The sequence below is a fragment of the Panthera pardus genome, unplaced genomic scaffold, assembly GCF_024362965.1.
Source record: "Panthera pardus isolate Hobbes unplaced genomic scaffold, ASM2436296v1 HiC_scaffold_11, whole genome shotgun sequence".
NCBI classification, from domain to species: domain Eukaryota; kingdom Metazoa; phylum Chordata; class Mammalia; order Carnivora; family Felidae; genus Panthera; species Panthera pardus.
Window position 1 is genome coordinate 44,131,386 of NW_026526666.1, and position 20,443 is coordinate 44,151,828.

Below are 20,443 nucleotides of genomic sequence, written 5' to 3' on the forward strand. Positions count from 1 at the left end.
GAATTCATGGACCGTGAGATCATGACCTGAGCCAAAGTTGGACACTTAACCGACTGAGCCACCAAGGTGCCCCAAGTATCTGTGATTTTAAAAGGGCATGGCTTGTATATAGAAAGAATATGCAAGAATATGACCTGAGAAGTTACTTTGATACAATGCTGTCATCTATCCAGTGACAACAATTATTAAGATTTTTTAAAAGATAATACTTGGAAGATGGTGGCATATGAGGATGCTGGCCTCACCTCATCCTGCTGATCACTTAGATTCCACCCACATCTGCCTAAATAACCCAGAAAACCGCCAGAAGACTAGAAGAACGGACTCTCCGGACCCAAGCATAGACAAGAGGCCCACGGAAGAGGGTAGGAAGGGTGGAGAGGCAGTGTGCACCACACGGACTGGCAGGAGGGAGCCGGGACGGTGGAGGAGCAACTCTCCCTGCAAGGCAGAGCTCCCAAGTCTGGCTTGCAAAAGGGGAGGGGTTGGACTGCGTGAGTTCTGACAGCCAGTGGGACTTAACATCTGGAATGTTAAAAGTCAACAGCTCTGCTCTCGGAGAGCAGGGGGGGTGAGAGGACACTGGGAGGGAGAGTTGTTGAGCCCTGGAAGACAGAGCTCAGCTTGAACAAAGGTGTTGGCAAGCACCATCTGCCTCTCCCACACCCCAGCCAAAATTCCAAAGGGAACGAGTTCCCATCACCGAACTTGCTTGTACCACGCAAATGCCCAGTGCTGTGCTTCTGTGGATCGAGGCCTCCCACGGGTCTGCTTCCCTCCCGGTGCTGCAGGACCCCTCCCAGAGGGGACCATCAATGGCAAAGGGAGCTAAGCCTGCCCCTCCTGCCCTGTGCACCTTGCAGATCCACCCTAGCTAATACATCAGATCCCATCGAAGCAGCACCATAAGCCTGGCAGTATGCAATTAGCCCGGACAGGGGCCACACCACTCCACAGTGAGTCCTGCCCCTGGGAGAGGGGAAGATAAGGTACACACCAGTCTGACTGTGGCCCCATCAGTGGGCTGGGGGCAGACATCAGGTCTGACTGTGGCCCCACCCACCAACACAAGTTTCTCTGGAGAGCACAGGGGAAGTGCCCTGCAGTTTGGAGCCACCCCAGGCACTACCCAAAATGACGAAATGGAAGAATTCTCCTCAAAAGAAACTCCAGGAAGTAGCGACAGCTAACGAATTGATCAAAACTGATTTAAGCAATATGACGGAACAAGAATTTAGAATAATAGTCATAAAACTAATCACTGGGCTTGAAAAAAGCATAGAGGACAGCAGAGAATCTATTGCTACAGAGATCAAGGAACTAAAAAATAGTCATGAGGAGTTAAAAAATGATATAAGTGAGGTGCAAAATAAAATGGAGGTGGCCATAGCACAGATGGAAGAGGCAGAGGAGAGAATAGGTGAATTAGAAGATAAAATTATGGAAAAAGAGGAAGCTGAAAAAAAGATTAAAAAAATCCAGGTGTATGAGGGGAGAATTAGAGAACTAAGTGATGCAATCAAACAGAACAATATCCATATCATAGGAATTCCAGAAGAAGAAGAAAAAGAGAAAGGGGCTGAAGGTGTACTTGAACAAATCATAGCTGAAAACTTCCCTTATCTGGGGAAGGAAAAACGCATTGAAATGCAAGAGGCACAGAGAACTCCATTCAGATGTAACTTGAATCCATCTTCTGCACGACATATCATAGTGAAACTGGCAAATTACAAGGATAAAGGGAAAATTGTGAAGCAGCTAGAGATAAACAGCCTCTAAATTACAAAGGTAGACCCATAAGAGTAGTGGCAGACCTATATACTGAAACTTGGCAGGCCAGAAAGGAATGGCAGGAAATCTTCAATGTGATGAACAAAAAAAATATGCAGCCGAGAGTCCTTTATCCAGCAAGTCTGTCATTCTGAATAGAAAGAGAGATAAAGGTTTTCCCAAACAAACAAAAACTGAAGGAATTCATCACCACTAAACTAGCCCTACAAGAGATCCTAAGGGGAACTCTGTGAGTCAAATGTTGCAAGGACCACAAAGTAGCAGAGACAGCACTACGAGCATGAAACCTAGAGACATCACAATGACTCTAAACCCATATCTTTCCATAATAACACTGAATGTAAATGGACTAAATGCTCCAACCAAAAGACATAGGCTATCAGAATGGATAAAAAAAACAAGACCCATCTATTTGTTGTCTACAAGAGACTCATTTTGGACCTGAGGACACCTTCAGATTGAAAGTGAGGGGATGGAGAACTATCTATCATGCTACTGGAAGTCAAAAGAAAGCTGGAGTAGCCATACTTATATCAGACAAACTAGACTTTAAATGAAAGGTTGTAACAAGAGATGAAGAAGGGCATGATATAATAATTACAGGGTCTATCCTTCAGGAAGAGCTAACAATTATAAATGTCTATGCGCCAAATATGGGAGCCCCCAAATATATAAAACAATCACAAACATAAGCAGCCTTATTGATAAGAATGTGATAATTGCAGGGGACTTTAATACTCCACTTACAATGGGTAGATCATCTGGACACAGGATCAATAAAGAAATAAGGGCCCTGAATGATACATTGGATCAGATGGACTTGACAGATATATTTTGAACTCTGCATCCCAAAGCAACAGAATATACTTTCTTGAAACTTGAAATCAACCACAGGAAAAAGTCTGGAAAACCTCCAAAAGCATGGAAGTTAAAGAACACCCTACTAAAGAATGAATGGGTCAACCAGGCAATTATAGAAAAATTTAAAAAAATATGCAAACAAATGAAAATGAAAATAGAACATTCCAAATGCTTTGGGATGCAGCAAAGGCAGTCCTGAGAGGAAAATACATTGCAATCCAGGCCTATCTCAAGAAACAAGAAAAATCCAAAATATGAAACCTGATAGCATACCTAAAGGAGAGAGAAGCAGAACAGCAAAGACACCCTCAACCCAGCAGAAGAGAAATAATAAAGATCACAGAACAAAACAATATAGAATCTAAAAAAAAACAGTAGAGCAGATCAATGAAACCAAGAGTTGTTTTTTTGAAAAAATAAACAAAATTGATAAATCTCTAGCCAGGCTTCTAAAAAAGAAAAGGGAGAGGACCGAAATAGATAAAATCATGAATGAAAATGGAATTATTACAACCAGTCTCTCAGAAATACAAACAATTATCAGGGAATACTATGAAAAATTATATGCCAACAAACTGGACAACCTGGAAGAAATGGACAGATTCCTAAGCACCCACACACTTCCAAATCTCAAACAGGAAGAAATAGAAAATTTGAACAGACCCATAACCAGCGAAGAAACTGAATCAGTTATCAAAAACCTCCCAACAGGGGCGCCTGGGTGGCTCAGTCGGTTAAGCGTCCGACTGCAGCTCAGGTCATGATCTCACAGTCCGTGAGTTCGAGCCCCGCGTCAGGCTCTGTGCTGACAGCTCGGGGCCTGGAACCTGTTTCGGATTCTGTGTCTCCCTCTCTCTCTCTGCCCCTCCCCTACTCATGCTCTGTCTCATGCTGTGTGTCTCAAAAATAAATAAAAACATTAAAAAAAAAAAACCTCCCAACAAATAAGAGTCCAAGACCAGATGGCTTCCCTGGGGAATTCTACCAGACATTTAAAGCAGAGATAATACTTATCCTTCTCAAGCTGTTCCACAAAATAGAAAGGGAAGGAAAACTTCCAGACTCATTCTATGAAGCCAACATTACTTTGATTCCCAAACCAGACAGAGACCCAGCAAAAAAAGAGAACTACAAGCCAATATCCCTGATGAATATGGATGCAAAAATTCTCAACAAGGTATTAGTAAATCGAATTCAACAGCATATAAAATGAATTATTCACCATGATCAAGTGGGATTCATTCCTGGGCTGCAGGTCTGGTTTAATATTCACAAATCAATCAATATGATACATCACATTAATGAAGGAAAGGATAAGAACCATATGATCCTGTCAATCGGTGCAGAAAAAGTATTTGACAAAATTCAGCATCCTTTCTTAATAAAAACCCTCGAGAAAGTCAGGATAGAAGGAACATACTTAAACATCATAAAAGCCATTTATTAAAAGCCCACAGCTAATATCATCCTCAATGGGGAAAAATAGAGCTTTTCCCCTGAGATCAGGACCACGACAGGGATGTCCATTCTCACTTCAGTTGTTTAACATTGTGTTGGAAGTGCTAGCATCAGCAATCAGACAACAAAGGGAAATCAAAGGCATCAACATTGGCAAAGATGAAGTCAAGCTTTCACGTTTGCAGATTACATGATACTATACATGAAAACCCAATAAACTCCACCAAAAGTCTGCTTGAACTGATACATGAATTCAGCAAAGTTGCAGGACACAAAATTAATCTACAGAAATCAGTTGCATTCTTATACGCTAATAATGAAGCAACAAAAAGACAAAGAAATGGATCCCATTCACAAATGCACCAAGAATCATAAAATACCTAGGAATAAACCAAACCAAAGATGTAAAAGACCTGTATGCTGAAAACTATAGAAAGCTTATGAAGGAAATTGAAGAAGAGACAAAGAAATGGAAAAACATTCTGTGCTCATGGATTGGAAGAATAAATATTGTTAAAATGTCAATACTACCCAAAGCCATCTACACATTCAATGCAATCCCAATCAAAATTGCACCAGCATTCTTCTAGAAGCTAGAACAAGCAATCCTAAAATTTGTGTGGAACCACAAAAGACCCCAAATAGCCAAAGTAATTTTGAAGAAGAAGACCAAAGCAAGAGGCATCACAATCCCAGACTTTAGCCTCTACTACAAAGATGTAAGCATCAAGACAGGATGGTATTGGCACAAAAACAGACACATAGACCAATGGAATAGAAGAGAGACTCCAGAACTGGACCCACAAAAGTATGGCCAATTAATCTTTGACAAAGCAGGAAAGAATATCCAATGGAAAAAAGACAGTCTCTTTAACAAATGGTGCTGGGAAAACTGGGCAGCAACATACAGAAGAATGAAACTAGACCACTTTCTTACACCAGTCACAAAAATAAACTCAAAATGGATACAGGACCTGAATGTGAGACAGGAAACCATCAAAACCCTAGAGGAGAAAGCAGGAAAAATCCTCTCTGACCTAAGCCGCAGCAGTTTCCTACTTGACACATCTCCAAAAGCAAGGGAATTAAAAGCAAAAATGAACTATTGGGACCTCATGAAGATAAAAAGCTTCTGTGCTGCAAAGTAAACAATCAACAAAACTAAAAGGCAACCAATGGAATGGGAAGTTATTTGCAAATGACATATCAGACAAAGGGCTAGTATCCAAAATCTATAAAGAAGTCACCAAACTCCACACCTGAAAAACAAATAATCCAGTGAAGAAATGGGCAGAAGACATGAATAGACACTTCTTAAAGAAGACATCCAGATGGCCAACAGGGACATGAAAAGATGCTCAACGTCACTCCTCATCAGGGAAATACAAATCAAAAGCACACTGAGATAATACCTCATGCCAGTGAGAGTGGCTAAAATGAACTAATCAGGGGACTATAGATGCTGGAGAGGATGTGGAGAAACGGGAACCCTCTTGCACTGTTGGTGGGAATGCAAACTGGTGCAGCCACTCTGGAAAATAGTGTGGAGGTTCCTCAAAAAATTAAAAATAGATCTACCCTATGACCCAGCAATAGCACTGCTAGGAATTTACCCAAGGGATACAGGAGTGCTGATGCATAGGGGCACTTGTACCCCAATGTTTATAGCAGCACTTTCAACAATAGCCACATTATGGAAAAGCCTAAATGCCCATCAACTGATGAATGAATAAAGAAATTGTGGTTTATATACACAATGGAATACTACGTGGCAATGAGAAAGAATGAAATATGGCCTTTTGTAGCAACATGGATGGAACTGGAGAGTGTTATGCTAAGTGTAATAAGTCATACAGAGAAAGACAGATACCAGATGTTTTCACTCTTATGTGGATCCTGAGAAACTTAACAGAAGACCATGGGGGAGGAGAAGGAAAAAAAAAAAAGTTAGGGAGAGAGCCAAACCATAAGAGACTCTTAAAAACTGAGAATAAACTGAGGGTTGATGGATGGTGGGAGGGAGGGGAAAGTGGGTGATGGGCAGTGAGGAGTGAGGAGGTCACCTGTTGGGATGAGCACTGGGTGTTGTATGGAAACCAATTTAACAATCAATATCATATTTAAAAAAATTCTTAAACAAAAAAAAGATAATACTTAGAGACAATGAACTCAATAAATGTAACAAGCTGTGTTTCTATGTTTGGAAACTTAAAAAGAGCATCAGAGTTATCTTCTTTAATGGAAGCATCATCCAAATTTCTACTCTTATGAGTTCTGTTTAATGAAAGTTACAAGAGGAACTCAATATGACTATAACCTGGATATATGGGTTGGATGGGGGAGAAGCATCTCTACTAGCTCAAACTCCAGGAAGAAATTAAAACAGAAAAAAAAATAGTCATGCTGCTGATGGCTTGATAAAGTCGCATGGCCCAGGAGAGACAGAGGCCTTATCATGGCTCCATATAATGACCCATAGATCACTGGGGACCTGAAATATATGTCTGGTGATAGACATCACAAACTATTAGATAATTACACCATAATAATGACTACAAAATCATGGGTTCAGGAACTATGTGAGGGCAATTATTTTTCTTTTCTGCCCTAAGACTGCTCTCTTGCTTCTAGATAGTTCTGTTACATAAGGTTTCCTCCCATCAGTCAAGAGGTAGACAGAACAGCACAAATTATCACAAATATGTTTTATGACTTAGTGAGATGTGTGAAGGGAAAAATATGGCATGGGCAGCTGTGGCAGATAGGCCAAAACTGTGGGTTGGAGGAATTGTTTTTTTCCTTGAATAATGGTTACTGCCAGACTTCAGCTTATCCAGGTACACAAAGATTGACTCAGGTATGAAGTTCCTGATGGTCCTACTGTTTCATATAAAAGTCTTAATAGGAACTATTGTTTATGCATTTTAATATTATAAATGTTTCTATAGCTAGGTAAAATAAAGAGAATGATTTTGAATAGAAAAAAAAAGTGTTGTCTTGCTGTTAACATTATGTTATGTTTAGCACACTTGGCCTCCTTTATGTATTGTCTTCTATTTCCTCTAGTGGCCTGATTATCGCCATGTTCCTTAGTTGGATGTTTGTGATACTCCTGAGATACATAGCTGGATTACTCTTCTGGGTCTTCATGGTGGGTGTGATTGGAATTATAGGTTATGGTAAGTATCACTCCTTTTAAAATCACCAAATGTCAAAGTAGTCCTTTTCATTATCAATTTATGGCCAGTATCAGTTACCAGAAAGCATTTTACTTGCAGTGAATTTAATTATTCTTTACTCCCCTACCCCTAAAGTGTTAAACTGAGAAAAATTATATTTTGCATATATTATTTCTATAACTTTTATCTTCTTTATCTTGAAAAAAAGTGCTGTCAAAATGTTCTACTCTTTTTCCTTACTGACCTTTGGTTTCATGCCTCATAGTTATTAAGAAGGAGATAAAAAGAATACCTTTCAGGCTGATAAAAAATATTTCAGACAACTTATTTTATTCCTTTAAATTTTCTGTCTGGTCATAGGCTAGGTCTGCATAGTTACAGAAGTGTGATCTATTTTTCTCTTCGAACACAATACTTTTAACACAGGTACTGTCACACATTCTAATAACTGGCCCGTACTCCATAATGAGGCATCACCCTCTAGAGTCAAGTATTCTGAATTACACTCTTTGGGTGGAGGGTTACTGTATATAAAGGTTGAAATCTAATGAAAAACTCAGTCACCTCAAAAGCAGTACAGGTACAGTGTGAACACCAAAAAAGGCACTAAAGTCTCTCCCAAGGAACAATATAACACTTATGGCAGTTTCCTTTTAGTCTGCTAATACATATTTGGGTCAATATATGAATATTTGAGATGTTTCTATTCAAGTGATTTCCCCTACAATACCATTTGGATTGACAATGTAGTTTTATGGTAGCAGACACAAAAAATAGCAAAATTCTTATTTTTGTCACTCGAAGAAGAACTTCACACATATCCATATAAAAATGCAGTTGAATCTCCCAGTTCTGTGGTTAGCCTGAATTCTAATCCCAATTCCATAACCTATAACTAAAGAACTTTGGAAAAGTTTCCTAATGATTGTAAGACCCAATAATGTTCCTCATTCGTAACCTTAGCACAATAATAGTATCTCCATCTTACAAGATTGTGAAGATTAAATGAGACAATGAATATAACGCTCTTAGACCAATACCTGGAAAACAGGAAACACTCAATATGTGTTGGTTTATTGTTACTGTCCTCCTCGTTATCCTCAATTGGTTTCTAGACCGTTGTTACGCCTCTGTAGGTATTCTTTATCTGCTCCTACTGTGCAGCTGCATGTGAAGAGGTGGGTCAAACTGGTGGAGGAATGTAAGAACTGATACCCCTTAATCGAAAAACTCCCAAGAAAGCTTTTTGTTTAAAAGTCTTTTTTGTGTGTTTCGCTTAGCGCTCAAAATAAACTCTGCCCTCTACCACTAGAGTCTGGGCATGTGATTCAATCACTTTTATTGTCATCAAGAAGGGAAGGACAATAAAGTCTGGTATTGATTTCACTGACTTGTTTTAGGGAGCAAGAAAAATCCGAGTTTGGCAGTAGTGCCAGTTTGACAGTGGCAAGAGGGAGAAAGATTGTCAATATATCACAAGTGCAGGTGAAATAACCAATTTCAGCTCCCCGTTGACTCCCTAGGTGTAGTGCTAACTCAGCAATTAATGGTGTGGCAAATCAGCTTGAAACCATTCATTGAGTGGGGAAATGTCTAGTGAGACTGAGAAGTATAATATTACATATAACTGACCTCTGCTACTATCTTGGACAACTGACTTTCTCCACATCGTGGGAAACCAACCATTTGCTACTAATAGCCTATTTACTAAGGCAAACAACAATGTGGATGTGTCATACTAAGCAGAGAAAAAGCCAGGCTATTTGTGGGCAAGTGCCCTTGAACATCAGTGGAACAATTCTTACTGACCAGAACAAGTTAAGAGTTACATAGGAGAGACTATATAACTGGGGTTATAAGCATGAATTTGGAGATTGAAAAGGCACAATCCCAGGTTCATTGCATATTAACTGTGTGACCCTCTACAAGTACATAGTCTCTCTAATTTGTTGTGTCTTCAACTACACAATAGGACTCTTGAGTATTTTTTTCTTCAAATTTGTACTTAATTCTAATGAATTAACTAACATACAGTGCAATATTGGTTTCAGGAGTAGAATTCAGTGATTCATCGATTACATACAACACCCAGTGCTCATCATAACAAATGCCCTCCTTAATATCCATCACCCTTCTAGCCCATCCCCCACCCACCTCCCTCCATCAAACCTCAGTTTGTTCTCTATCTTTAATAGTCTCTTATGGTTTGTTCCTTTGCTCTCTGAGAATTTTTTTAAGATTTTTTTAGTGTTTATTTTTGAGAGAGAGAGACAGAGCATGGCAGGGGAGGGGCAGAAAGAGAGAGAGAGAGAGAGAGAGAGAGAGAGAGACCAAATCTGAAGCGGTCTCCAGGCTCTCAACACAGAGCCTGACATGGGGCTGGAACTCATGAACCATGAGATTATGACCTGAGCCGAAGTCAGACACTTAACCTGCTGAGCCATCCAGGCACCCCAGACTCTGAGTATTTTTTTAAAATAATGTACATATAGTGTTTAGCTGCTTAGCACATAATAATTGCTCAATAAACAATCTTGGTTTACACAGGAATGGATGTTGAATTTTGTCATGTGCTTTTTCTGCATCTATTAAGATGATCCAAACAATTTTTATCTTTTATTTCATTAATTTCATTAATGTGGCACATCACATTTATTGATTTGTGGGTGCTGAACTATCTTTGCATCCCTGGAATAAATCCCACTTGATCATGGTATATGATATTTTTAAAGTATTGTTTAATTCAGTTTGCTAATATTTTGTTGAGGGTTTGTGCATCTAAGTTCATCAGGGATATTGGCCAATAATTTTTTTGTGGTGTCCTTGTCTGATTTTGGCATCAGAATAATACTGGCCTTGTAAAATGAGTTTAGAAATGTTTTCTACACTTCCATTTTTTGAAGGAGCTTGAGAAAGATGGTATTAATTCTTCTTTGAATTTTGGTAGAATCTACCCATGAAGCCATCTGGTCCTGGCCTTTTGTTTGTTGGGAGATTTTTGATACCGATTCATTTTTCTTACTAGTTTGGTCTGTTCAGATATTCTGTTTCATCATGTATCCATCTAGGTGGGTTGTATATTTCTAGGAATTTATGCATTTCTTCTAAGTTGTTGAATTTGTTGGCATATAATTTTTCTTAATATAGTTGACCCTTGAGAACCATGGGTTTGCACTGCATGGGTACACTTACATGAAAATTTTTAAAAAATCTTTATTTTTGAGAGAGAGAGAGAGAGAGAGAGAGGGAGGGAGAGAGGGAGAGGGAGAGAGAGAGAGAGAGAGAGGGAGAGGGAGAGAGAATGAGTGGGGGAGGGGCAGAGGGTTAGGGGGAGAGAATCCCAAGCAGGCTCCACAATGTCAGCATGGAGCCTGAGGCAGGGCTCGAAGTCACTAACAGTGAGATCATGACCTGATCCAAAATCAATAGCTAGATGCTCAACCAACTGAGCCACACTGTGGCCCTCGGTTTTATATATGTGTATACATATATAAAAAAAACCCAGGTGCCCTCAGGTTTTATATATGTGTATACACACACACACACACACACACACACACACACACACACACACATATATACAGTACTATAAACATATTTTCTTTTCCTTATGATTTTCTTTTTTTTTTTTAACTTATTTATTTTGAGGGAGAGAGACAAAGTATGTATACACAAGCAGGGGAGGGGCAGAGAGAGAACGAGAGAGAAAATCCCAAGTAGGCTGTCAGTGCAGAGCCTGATGCATGGCTTGAACCCACAGACCATGAGATCATGACTGGAGCCAAAATCAAGAGTCAGATGCTTCATTGAGCCACCCAGGTGCCCCTCCTTACAATTTTCTTCATAATATTACTTTCCCTAGCTTACTTTATTATAAGAATATAGTACATAGTATATATAGCATACTAAATACTAAGTGTTAATATTTAGTATTAACTGCTAATGGTATTAGTAAGGCTTCTGGTCAACTCTGGGATTTTAGTAGTTGAGTTTTGGGGGAGCCATGGCTTTTTGACTGCATCAGGGGTAGGCACCCCTAACCTTCATGTTGCTTAAGGATCTACTGTAGTCTTCTATGATCCTTTGTATTTCTTTGATATCAGTGATAACCTCTCCTCTTTCATTTCTGATTTTATTTATTTGAGTCCTCTCTTTTTTTGTTGGTGAGTCTAGCTAATACTTGTCCAGTTTGCTTATCTTTTCAAAGATCCAGCTCTCAGTTTCATTGATCTTCTATCTTTTTAGTTTCTATCACATTTATTTCTGCTCTAATCTTTTTTTTTCCCTTCTAACTTTGGGCTTCCTTTATTCTTTTTCTAGTTCCTTGAGTTCTAAAGTTAGGTTGTTTGTTTGAGACTTTTCTTGCTTCTTGAGATAAGCTGTGTCCTTATGAACTTCCCTCTTAGAACTGCTTTTGCTGTATCCCACAAATTTTGGTATGTTATTTCTCCATTTTCATTTGTCTCAAGTACTTTTTATTCACCTTTTGATTTCTTCTTGGACCTATTGGTTGTTCAGTAGCATGTTGTTTAATCTCCACATATTTGTGAATTTTCCAGTTTTCCTCATGTAATTAATTTCTAGTTTCATACCACTGTGGCCAGAGAAGATGATCGATATAATTTCAGTTCTTTTAAATTTATTAAGATTTGTTTTGTGGTCTAACATATGATCTATCCTTGAAAATGTTCCATGTGCACTTGAGAAGAATGTGTATTGTGTTGTTTTGGATGGAATAGTCTGTTTATATCTGTTAAGTCCACCTGATCTAACATGTTGTTTAAAGCTGATGTTTCCTTACTGATTTTCTGTCTGGGAAATCTATCCATTTACAATCGCATTTAAAATTGCATCAGAAAAATAAAATACCTAGGAATAAATTTAACCAAGGAGGTTAAAGACCTATGTATTGAAAACTACAAGACATTAATAAATAGATTAGAGAAGATACAAATAAATGGAAAGATATTCTGTGCTCATGGATTAGGAGAATAAATATTGTTGAGATCTGCATAATACCCAAAGTAATCTACAGATTTGTTGCAATTCCTATCAAAATTCCAATTACACTTTTAAAAGAAGTAGAACAAATAATCCTAAAATTTGTATGGAACCACAAAAAAATCCCCACAAAACCCAAAAAGTCAAAGCAGTCTTGAGAAAAGAGAACCAAACTGGAGGCATAATGTACCCTGGTTTCAAGCTATATTACAGAGCTATAGTAATTTTAAAAGTGTGGTATTGGCATAAAAACAGACACATAGATCAGTGGAACAGAATAGAGAGCCCCAAAATAAGCCCACTCATATATGGTCAGTTAATTTATGACAAAGGAGCCAAGATATACGATGGGAAAGGACAGTCTCTTCAACAAATTGTGTTGGAAAAACTGGACTACTTTCTTACACCTATATACAAAAATTTACTCAAAATGAATCTAAAGACTTGAATATAAGACCTGAAACCATAAAATTCCAGAAGAAAACAAAGGCAGTAAGCTCATTGACACAGGTCTTAGCAATGATTTTTGTTAACAGGATGTAAAAATCAAAAGCAATAAAAGCAAAAATAAATAAGTGAACCTACATAATCTAAAAAGATTCTACACAGCAAAGTAATCCCTCAACAAAATGAAAAAGCAACCTATTGAATGGGAGAAAATATTTGCAAATCAGATATCTGATAAGGGGGCTAATATAAAGGACTCACAAAACTCAGTAGCCAAAAAACCAAAAACAAAACAAACAAAACAAAATAAACAACAACAACAACAACAACAACAACAACAAAATTGTTTAAAAATGGCTGGAAGAGCTGACTAGACATTTTCCCAAAGAAGGTATACAGATGGCCAGCAGCTACATGGGAAGGTACTCAACATCGCTAATCATCAGGGAAATGCACATCAAAACCACAATAAGATAATACTTCACACATATTAGCAAAAAGAGAAGAAATAAGTGTTGGAAAGATGTAGAGCTAAAGGAACCCTTCTGCACAAGTTGGGAGGAAATGTAAATTGGTTCAGCCACCATGGAAAACAGTATGGAGATGCTTAAAAAAAATTAAAAATAGAACTACCATATGATTCAGCAATTCCGCATGTGGGTATTTACCTGAAGAAGATGAAAGCACCAACTCAAAAAGACATATGCATCTCCATGTTCATTGCAGCATTATTTACAATAGCTAAGATAGGAAACAACCTAAGTGTCCATCAATGGATGAATGGATAAAGAAATTGTTAAAAAAAAATGGATAAAAAAGAATGAAATATTGCCATTGCAACAACATAGATGAATCTGGAGGCTATTAAGTAAGTCTGAGAAAGACCAATACCACATGATTTTATGTATGTATGGAATCTAAAAAACCAAACAAGCACAGAAACATACCCATAAATAGAACAAATTGGTAGTTGCCAGAAGTGAGGGAAGTGGGAAGATGGATGAAATCAGGGAAAGAAATTAAGAGGTACAAACTTCAAGTTATAAAGTAAGCCATGGGGATGCAAAGTACAGCACTGGGAATACAGTCAATAAAATTGTAATAACTATACGATGACAGATGGTAACTATACTTGCCATAGTAAACATTTTGTCATGTATAGAATTATTGAATCCCTACACCTGAAACTAATGTTATGTTGTAGGTCAACTACATTTTAATTAACACTTAAAAATATAAAATTAAAAAAACAAGCTTGTACATACAGAGAACAGATGATATTTGCCAGAGGTGGAAGGTGGGGATGGTGGAGGGTGGAAAAAATTGGTGAAAGGAATATAAATTTATTTTAAATCATTAACCAAAAGAGACCTGCAGTTGCCATAATAGATTTTAGAATAAAAAGCATTATTATAGCTAGAAAGGATTGAATTTGCTTAAAAGATATACCAATTCTAAACATATATGCATCTAATGAAATAGATTCAAGATTCATAAACCATAAGGATAAATAAATCATAAAAAACTTGTATAAGTTATGAATCTCCCTTGGGAGATCTCTTCTTATTTTTTTATTAAGTTTATTTCTTTGGGAGAAACAGGACAGTGAAAGTAGGGGAGGGGCAGAGAGAGATGGAGAGAGAGAATCCCAAGAAGGCTCTGCACTGCCAGCATAGAACCCGATGTGGGGCTTGAACTCACGAAACTGAGATCATGACCTGAGCTGAAACTGAAAGCTGGACGCTTAACCGACTGAGCCATTCAGGTGCCCTAACTCTTGAGCGATTTCAACACATCTTTTTCTTACAACAAAAGAATAATCACAAAATTCAGAATAATTGTTCTTTGGCAGGGAGAGGCAGGGAGAGGATGAGATCTCAGAAGAGAAAAATTTATTTTGCTTAATTAGAGTAAAATTAAGATTATAAAATCTTAAACTAGGTGATGCATCTATATGTGTTCATTTGACTACATAATTTTGTATGTATCAGATATTCCAAAAACATTTTTAAAGGAATTTTTTTTAATGTTTATTTATTTTTGAGAGACAGAGAGAGACAGCACGAGCGGGAGAGGGCAGAGAGAGAGAGGGAGACCCAGAATATGAAGCAGGCTCCAGGCTCTGAGCTGTCAGCACAGAGCCTGATACGGGGCTCAAACTCACCAGCGGTGAGATCATGACCTGAGCTGAAGTCGGACACTCAACCAACTGAGCCACCCAGGCGCCCCTCATTTTTAAAGGAATTTAAAAATTTTTTTTTTAATGTTTATTTATTTTTGAGATAGAGACACAGCATGAACGGGGGAGGGTCAGAGAGAGAGGGAAAGACACAGAATCTGAAACAGGCTCCAGGCTCTGAGCAGTCAGCACAGAGCCCGACGTGGGGCTTGAACTCACGGACCACGAGATCATGACCTGAGCCGAAGTCGGACGCTCAACCGACTGAGCCACCCAGGCGCCCAAGGAATTTTTAAAAATACACTGGGAAAGCAGGACCAGAAAGAGATTTGTCTTATATCTCTTTGAGAAACAAATGTCCATTCTAGTCTAGTCTTGCCTCTCTCCATGGACCTCACCCTCTTTCTTACCTGATATCTAGAAAACAACCTGTTAGTTTACAGTTGGGGTTTAAAAGGAAGTTTTCCTCATGGGTGCCTGGGTGGCTCAGTCAGGGAAGCAACTGACTTGATTTCGCCTCGGGTCATGATCTCATGGTTTGTGGGATTGAGCACCACATCGAGCTCTGCACTGACAGTGCAAAGCCTACTTGGCATTCTCTCTCTCCCTTACTCTCTGTCCCTCCCCTGCTTGCGTGTACTCTCTAAATAAATAAATAAATAAATAAATAAATAAATAAATAAACTTTATTTTTTTTAAAGCAGTTTTTCCTATTATTGCCTGGACATTTCCAATGGACCTAATCCATACTCATTGGTCATAAAAATAAACTCATTAACTCTATTTTTTTATTCCCAATTTATCTAGACTATGTAAAAAAGTCATTATACAGTCTGAAATACAGTGTCTTGGGGAAATCTAGTCAGTCCATATTTGCTTTGCCTGGATACAATCTTTGATAAGACTATGCGTTAGATAATTCTATCAAGACATGACTTCACCTAAAATTTTTAATTCAAAAGCACTCCTTTTTCAACTTAAATCTTTTTTAAAAATTTGCTTTTTAAATAGATTGTATTATTTATGTGCTTCAAACTTCAAAAGGTATAAAGTTCATACAGTGAAATTTGCTTTCTCGTTTTACTCCTTGGTCAGTAAGTTTCCTTCTCTGGAAGTAAAAAATGTATTTCTGTGTATCCTTCCAGAGATACTTTATGTGTACACAAGAAAGTATATATAAAGATTGTTCTACTTCTTATATGAATTACAGCACACTTTTTATGTCATTTTGTGCCTTGTTGTTTTCACTTAACAAAATATCTCAGTGATCATTGAATATCAGTACACTTTCTCTTCTTTATATAAAAAGATAGTATTCTACTATACAAATATACCATAATTTACTTAGCCAGTCCCTGTCGATGGACACTGAGGTTGTTTCTAGTCAAAAGGACATATAAAGCCAGATGTTGCCACAGTGAGCCAGGCAAATACTGGTAACATTTATTTGAATACAACAGCACATTTAGAATATTAGGTTCACATAAAATGTTTACTCTGTAAATATGAATCTTGCCTTTGTAGATATGTGTGATGTGTATAGTTTATATTTCAGAAAATAACATTTTATATTAGTCTGTTTTTCTTTTCTTTTCAAGGAATAGGCCACTGTTACCAGGAATACTGCAATCTTCAGGGACAGCCAAATTCTCATCTAACTGTATATGACATCGGGATTCAGACTGATATAAGCATGTACTTTCAACTGAAACAAACATGGTTCACATTTAGTGAGTGGATTTTAAAAACTGGTTTTGTTAAAGTTTTAATAATGAAAGGAAATCTTTTTTTTTTTTTTTTTTTTTTTTTTTTTGCCTAAAGGAAATCTTGGGTTGGTGTAACCTGTTAAATATACTTATCACTAATGTCATAAAAGTAAATGTGTCTATGATTTTACTAGCTACAGTAAATGGAAAAGTCATTGAGGGAAATTTATTATATAATCTAAGGAAATATTACCTTACAATGATCTCATGCTATTTGCCTTCAACTTAAAATGTTTTGGATGTGGATGTTTATAGCCATTAACTTGATATCCAAGAAAGGTGTTTTGAAAGGAAAAAAAGTTGGATTTTTCAAATTTGTTTTAAAAACAGAAAAAAAACATTTTTTTTCATAGCAAGACTTTTAAACTATTATAGGAATTGTAATAATAACTAAAAAAATGAATTTACATTTTTGAAGTGTTCAGATTATTGAATTAGTTAAGGGTAAATTAAAAAAATTTTTACAGCAAGATGATTTCAGAGATCACTTTTATATTCCTAGAATGGTTTTTATCATATTCTTTCCACTTCACGGAGATTAATATTCTTTACTCAAGATTTAAAAATAATCTCTATTTACATGTTGCTTTAAAAGAAACTCTTCATATTATTTAAGTTAGAGCACCAGGCAAAGCATATTCCAAGAGGCCTGGTAAGAAACCCAGAGAGAGCCTCAGAGGGGAGTAATATCTTGATGGGGGCATCATAGGTCCAGGGGCCCCATCCCCATAATGTGAAAACTTGCTTTTGTCACTTCACCCGGAAGTCATCAGGTTTTCAAGGACAGGCCCATATCATGTCACCAGCCTTCCATTTTAGTTGTTTACACTAATAGGATACTCTTCCTGACCAGAATGCAGACATATTCCATCTAGGACACTGCTTTCCTGGGATCAAGGCATGTGAGCAACAAAATTAATAATGAGAAGCTTTTTTTTTTTTTTTTTTTTTTTTTAGCAGGGGGCTTTGTATAATCTTGAGAGACTTTTTCTATAGGCTCATGCCAAGCTTGATGACCTAGCCCTTTTTTCTGCCACATTTGACTTTTCTTTTTCTCGGGCAATGCTAGGTCAAAATGTCACATCCTTGTTCTTTGGTTCCCATGTGCAGCTCTTATGCAGATTAGTTCCCTTCATAGAACACTTTTTCCCCCCAAATATGTTGCAGAAGAATTATTTCATTTGTAGTCATTTCTTTCTAACTAAAAATCAGAGGCTTCTTAGGATTTGTATCCTCAACAGTTTTCCTTAATTTGAATGATTCCATATGTTGTCAGAAATCTACTGTGATTACCTACCATGTCTAAAGATGATGAATCTCATCCATTATGTTTTGAAACCTCTAATTTTATTATCAGATGGATCTTAGCTACAGGTTCTGTGGTCTTCCCACAGCTGTCTCCTCAGTGCCTTCCACACAAAAATCATTGACATGATCAGAATCTGCCACTGAAGAAGTTAAAGGATCTCCTTTGAGGAAAATACAGAGCTTGCTTTTATTTTCAACTCTAGCAATACCAGTCTTTCCTCAAATGAGCTTCTACTTTCACAACCCATTTATCAGACAATAATTGATTACTTGCTCTGTTTGGACAACATTCTAGGTACCAAAGAGAAAGGCGTAATGTGAAATTACACTCATTGATGGAAACACTAAAAATAAGCAGTTATACATACAAAAATTATCATTTTTATGAGTTTGGGGTAGTGTTAGGAGATGGTTCTACTCTCATTTCTGCTATTAGTTATCCCAGTCTCCTCCTCTGAGAAGTTAGAATAACACCAACTTCTCTACAGGGTCTCAAAAACCAGATTTCCATTCTTTGCTCTTATTCAAACACAGGAAAAGAATATAATATTTAAATTCAAAAGACAATAAAATCCTTGTAATCATTTTTAGATATGTAGTTTTGTAAAGGGAGAAGTTTAATATGCAACGTTGTTTATCAACGCAATTTCAGAATATAGAGTGATTCTGGCATATCTTATATTAGGTTTGTTCTAAGATAATTATTTTAGCTTAATATGGCTATACCCCATAATTGTGGACTCAATTTAAGAGAATCAAATATGCATGAAAACATAAATACATAATTTCACTAAAAGAAGACATAGTGGCGAGATGATACGTTACTAAGATCCTCTCGCATCTCTGGGTTAGCTGATTTCTACTTGGAGATGTTAAGTGATATGTGCTGTAACATCAGAATCTTGGTGGTATAACAATAGAATGAAATGAGTGCCCTGTCACTTGAAGTGTTCAAGCATGAGCAGAATTACTGTCTAGCAAGGATATAATGGAACAGATTCTTTCACAGATGGGAATTATAGCTTTCCCTTAAGTTTCTTCTATAGTTTCAGATTGTTATTAGCGGTGCTGTATTTCCTTAATTTTAAGATCCGTAATGTTTCACTTTTTAACATCTCTGAAGTCAGGATGCATCTTATGGTCAATGAAAAGATGTTTAATGAAGGATTTTCTTATTTTTCCTAAAAAAGTTATTACTAAGTTAAATATGCATCTTAGAATTGAGGAAATATAATAATTAGGACCATCTGGATTCAAGTAAAAAGAAATTAATTTAAGGTAGCCAAAAAGAAAATTGGAACAAGCTAGGGGCAAGGCATTGGGACTTATTATAAGAATATAGAAGTGTCTCATCCAACTCAAAACAACAGAAAAGCAGCTGGACTTTCAAGTGTATTTGGATCCAGGAAACAGAAAGCCAAAAGAACCCAAGATTTCCTCTCTGCTCTGTTTCCTTAATATACATATACTTCATTCTTTTTTTGCAAATTCACTCACTTCACGTAAAGGTGGTTTTGACACAGTTCATTGAGTTTGTATAACTCAGAGGTCAAGAGCTTTATAACCTTTAATTCAAAACTGAAGTAGATTCCCTTAGTTCTAATTCTGAGACTTTGATCAGACAACTGGAGTTGGGTTTATACCCTGATTCTATCAATGGTAGCCATGATGAATGGAGTCACAAAATAAAAATGTGGCAGGCAAGAGCCTGCCCTGTCAGTCAGCAAGGTCAATTAATGAAGAGGCATTGTGAGCAGGGTCGACAGCTCAAAAAGTTTTTTCTGTAATTCTCTTAATCAATGAAGTGTAAGTGAACACATCTAAAATAACACTGCCTAGAGCAGCCCTTCCTTCTGTCTCATTTTTACAAATGGTGTGAAATGTTTCTATAGATAAAATGGAAGCCTGATCCACTGAGTTGTTCAAACTCTAGCTAAAGGTTTTAATCTAGACTTCTCAGCATTTCCTGGAGGTTTTGCAAGTGAATTTCTAAGATTGGCATTTGGGGAGAGGTAGCACTGCTTAAATTATGGAGAGTCAGAATTGGCAGAAATAATCACGAAATTCAGTCCTAACTTTTGCGGAGAAAGTTTGTTTTTTTGGATTGATTTGTATCACACACTAATTTTTTTTTTTTTTTCCTGTTTAAAGTGGTAATACTCTGCCTTCTTGAAGTGTTTATCATCCTCATGCTGATCTTCCTCAGGGAACGAATCCGCATCTCCATTGCCCTGCTGAAGGAAGGGAGCAAGTAAGACCCTGATGGAGAAACTCATATGTGTATCAGTCAGTCAAATCAGTCACTGCCTATTGTGTAGATGCCCCAGATGATTTTCCCTTTAAGAAGACTTGTTAAAGAAATCTGCTTTCCATCAGGAATTAAGTTCAGACGTTGCCAATAATTAGAAAGGTCATGCTAACAAATCCTTCAGTATCTCCAAACCTCAATTATC

General features: G+C 37.3%; 1 protein-coding gene across 5 annotated transcripts in view; it reads left to right on the forward strand.

Annotated features, from left to right (window-relative positions):
- Nucleotides 1-20,443, forward strand: part of SLC44A5 (solute carrier family 44 member 5) — a 377,137-nt gene that overhangs the window by 335,784 nt on the left and 20,910 nt on the right. For all 5 annotated transcript variants that reach the window (XM_019448853.2, XM_019448852.2, XM_053893793.1 and 2 more), the window contains 3 exons: nucleotides 7,177-7,289; nucleotides 16,515-16,646; nucleotides 20,142-20,241. In XM_019448853.2, the coding sequence (XP_019304398.1) occupies nucleotides 7,177-7,289; nucleotides 16,515-16,646; nucleotides 20,142-20,241 (345 nt within the window). The remainder of the gene's footprint in view (nucleotides 1-7,176; nucleotides 7,290-16,514; nucleotides 16,647-20,141; nucleotides 20,242-20,443) is intronic.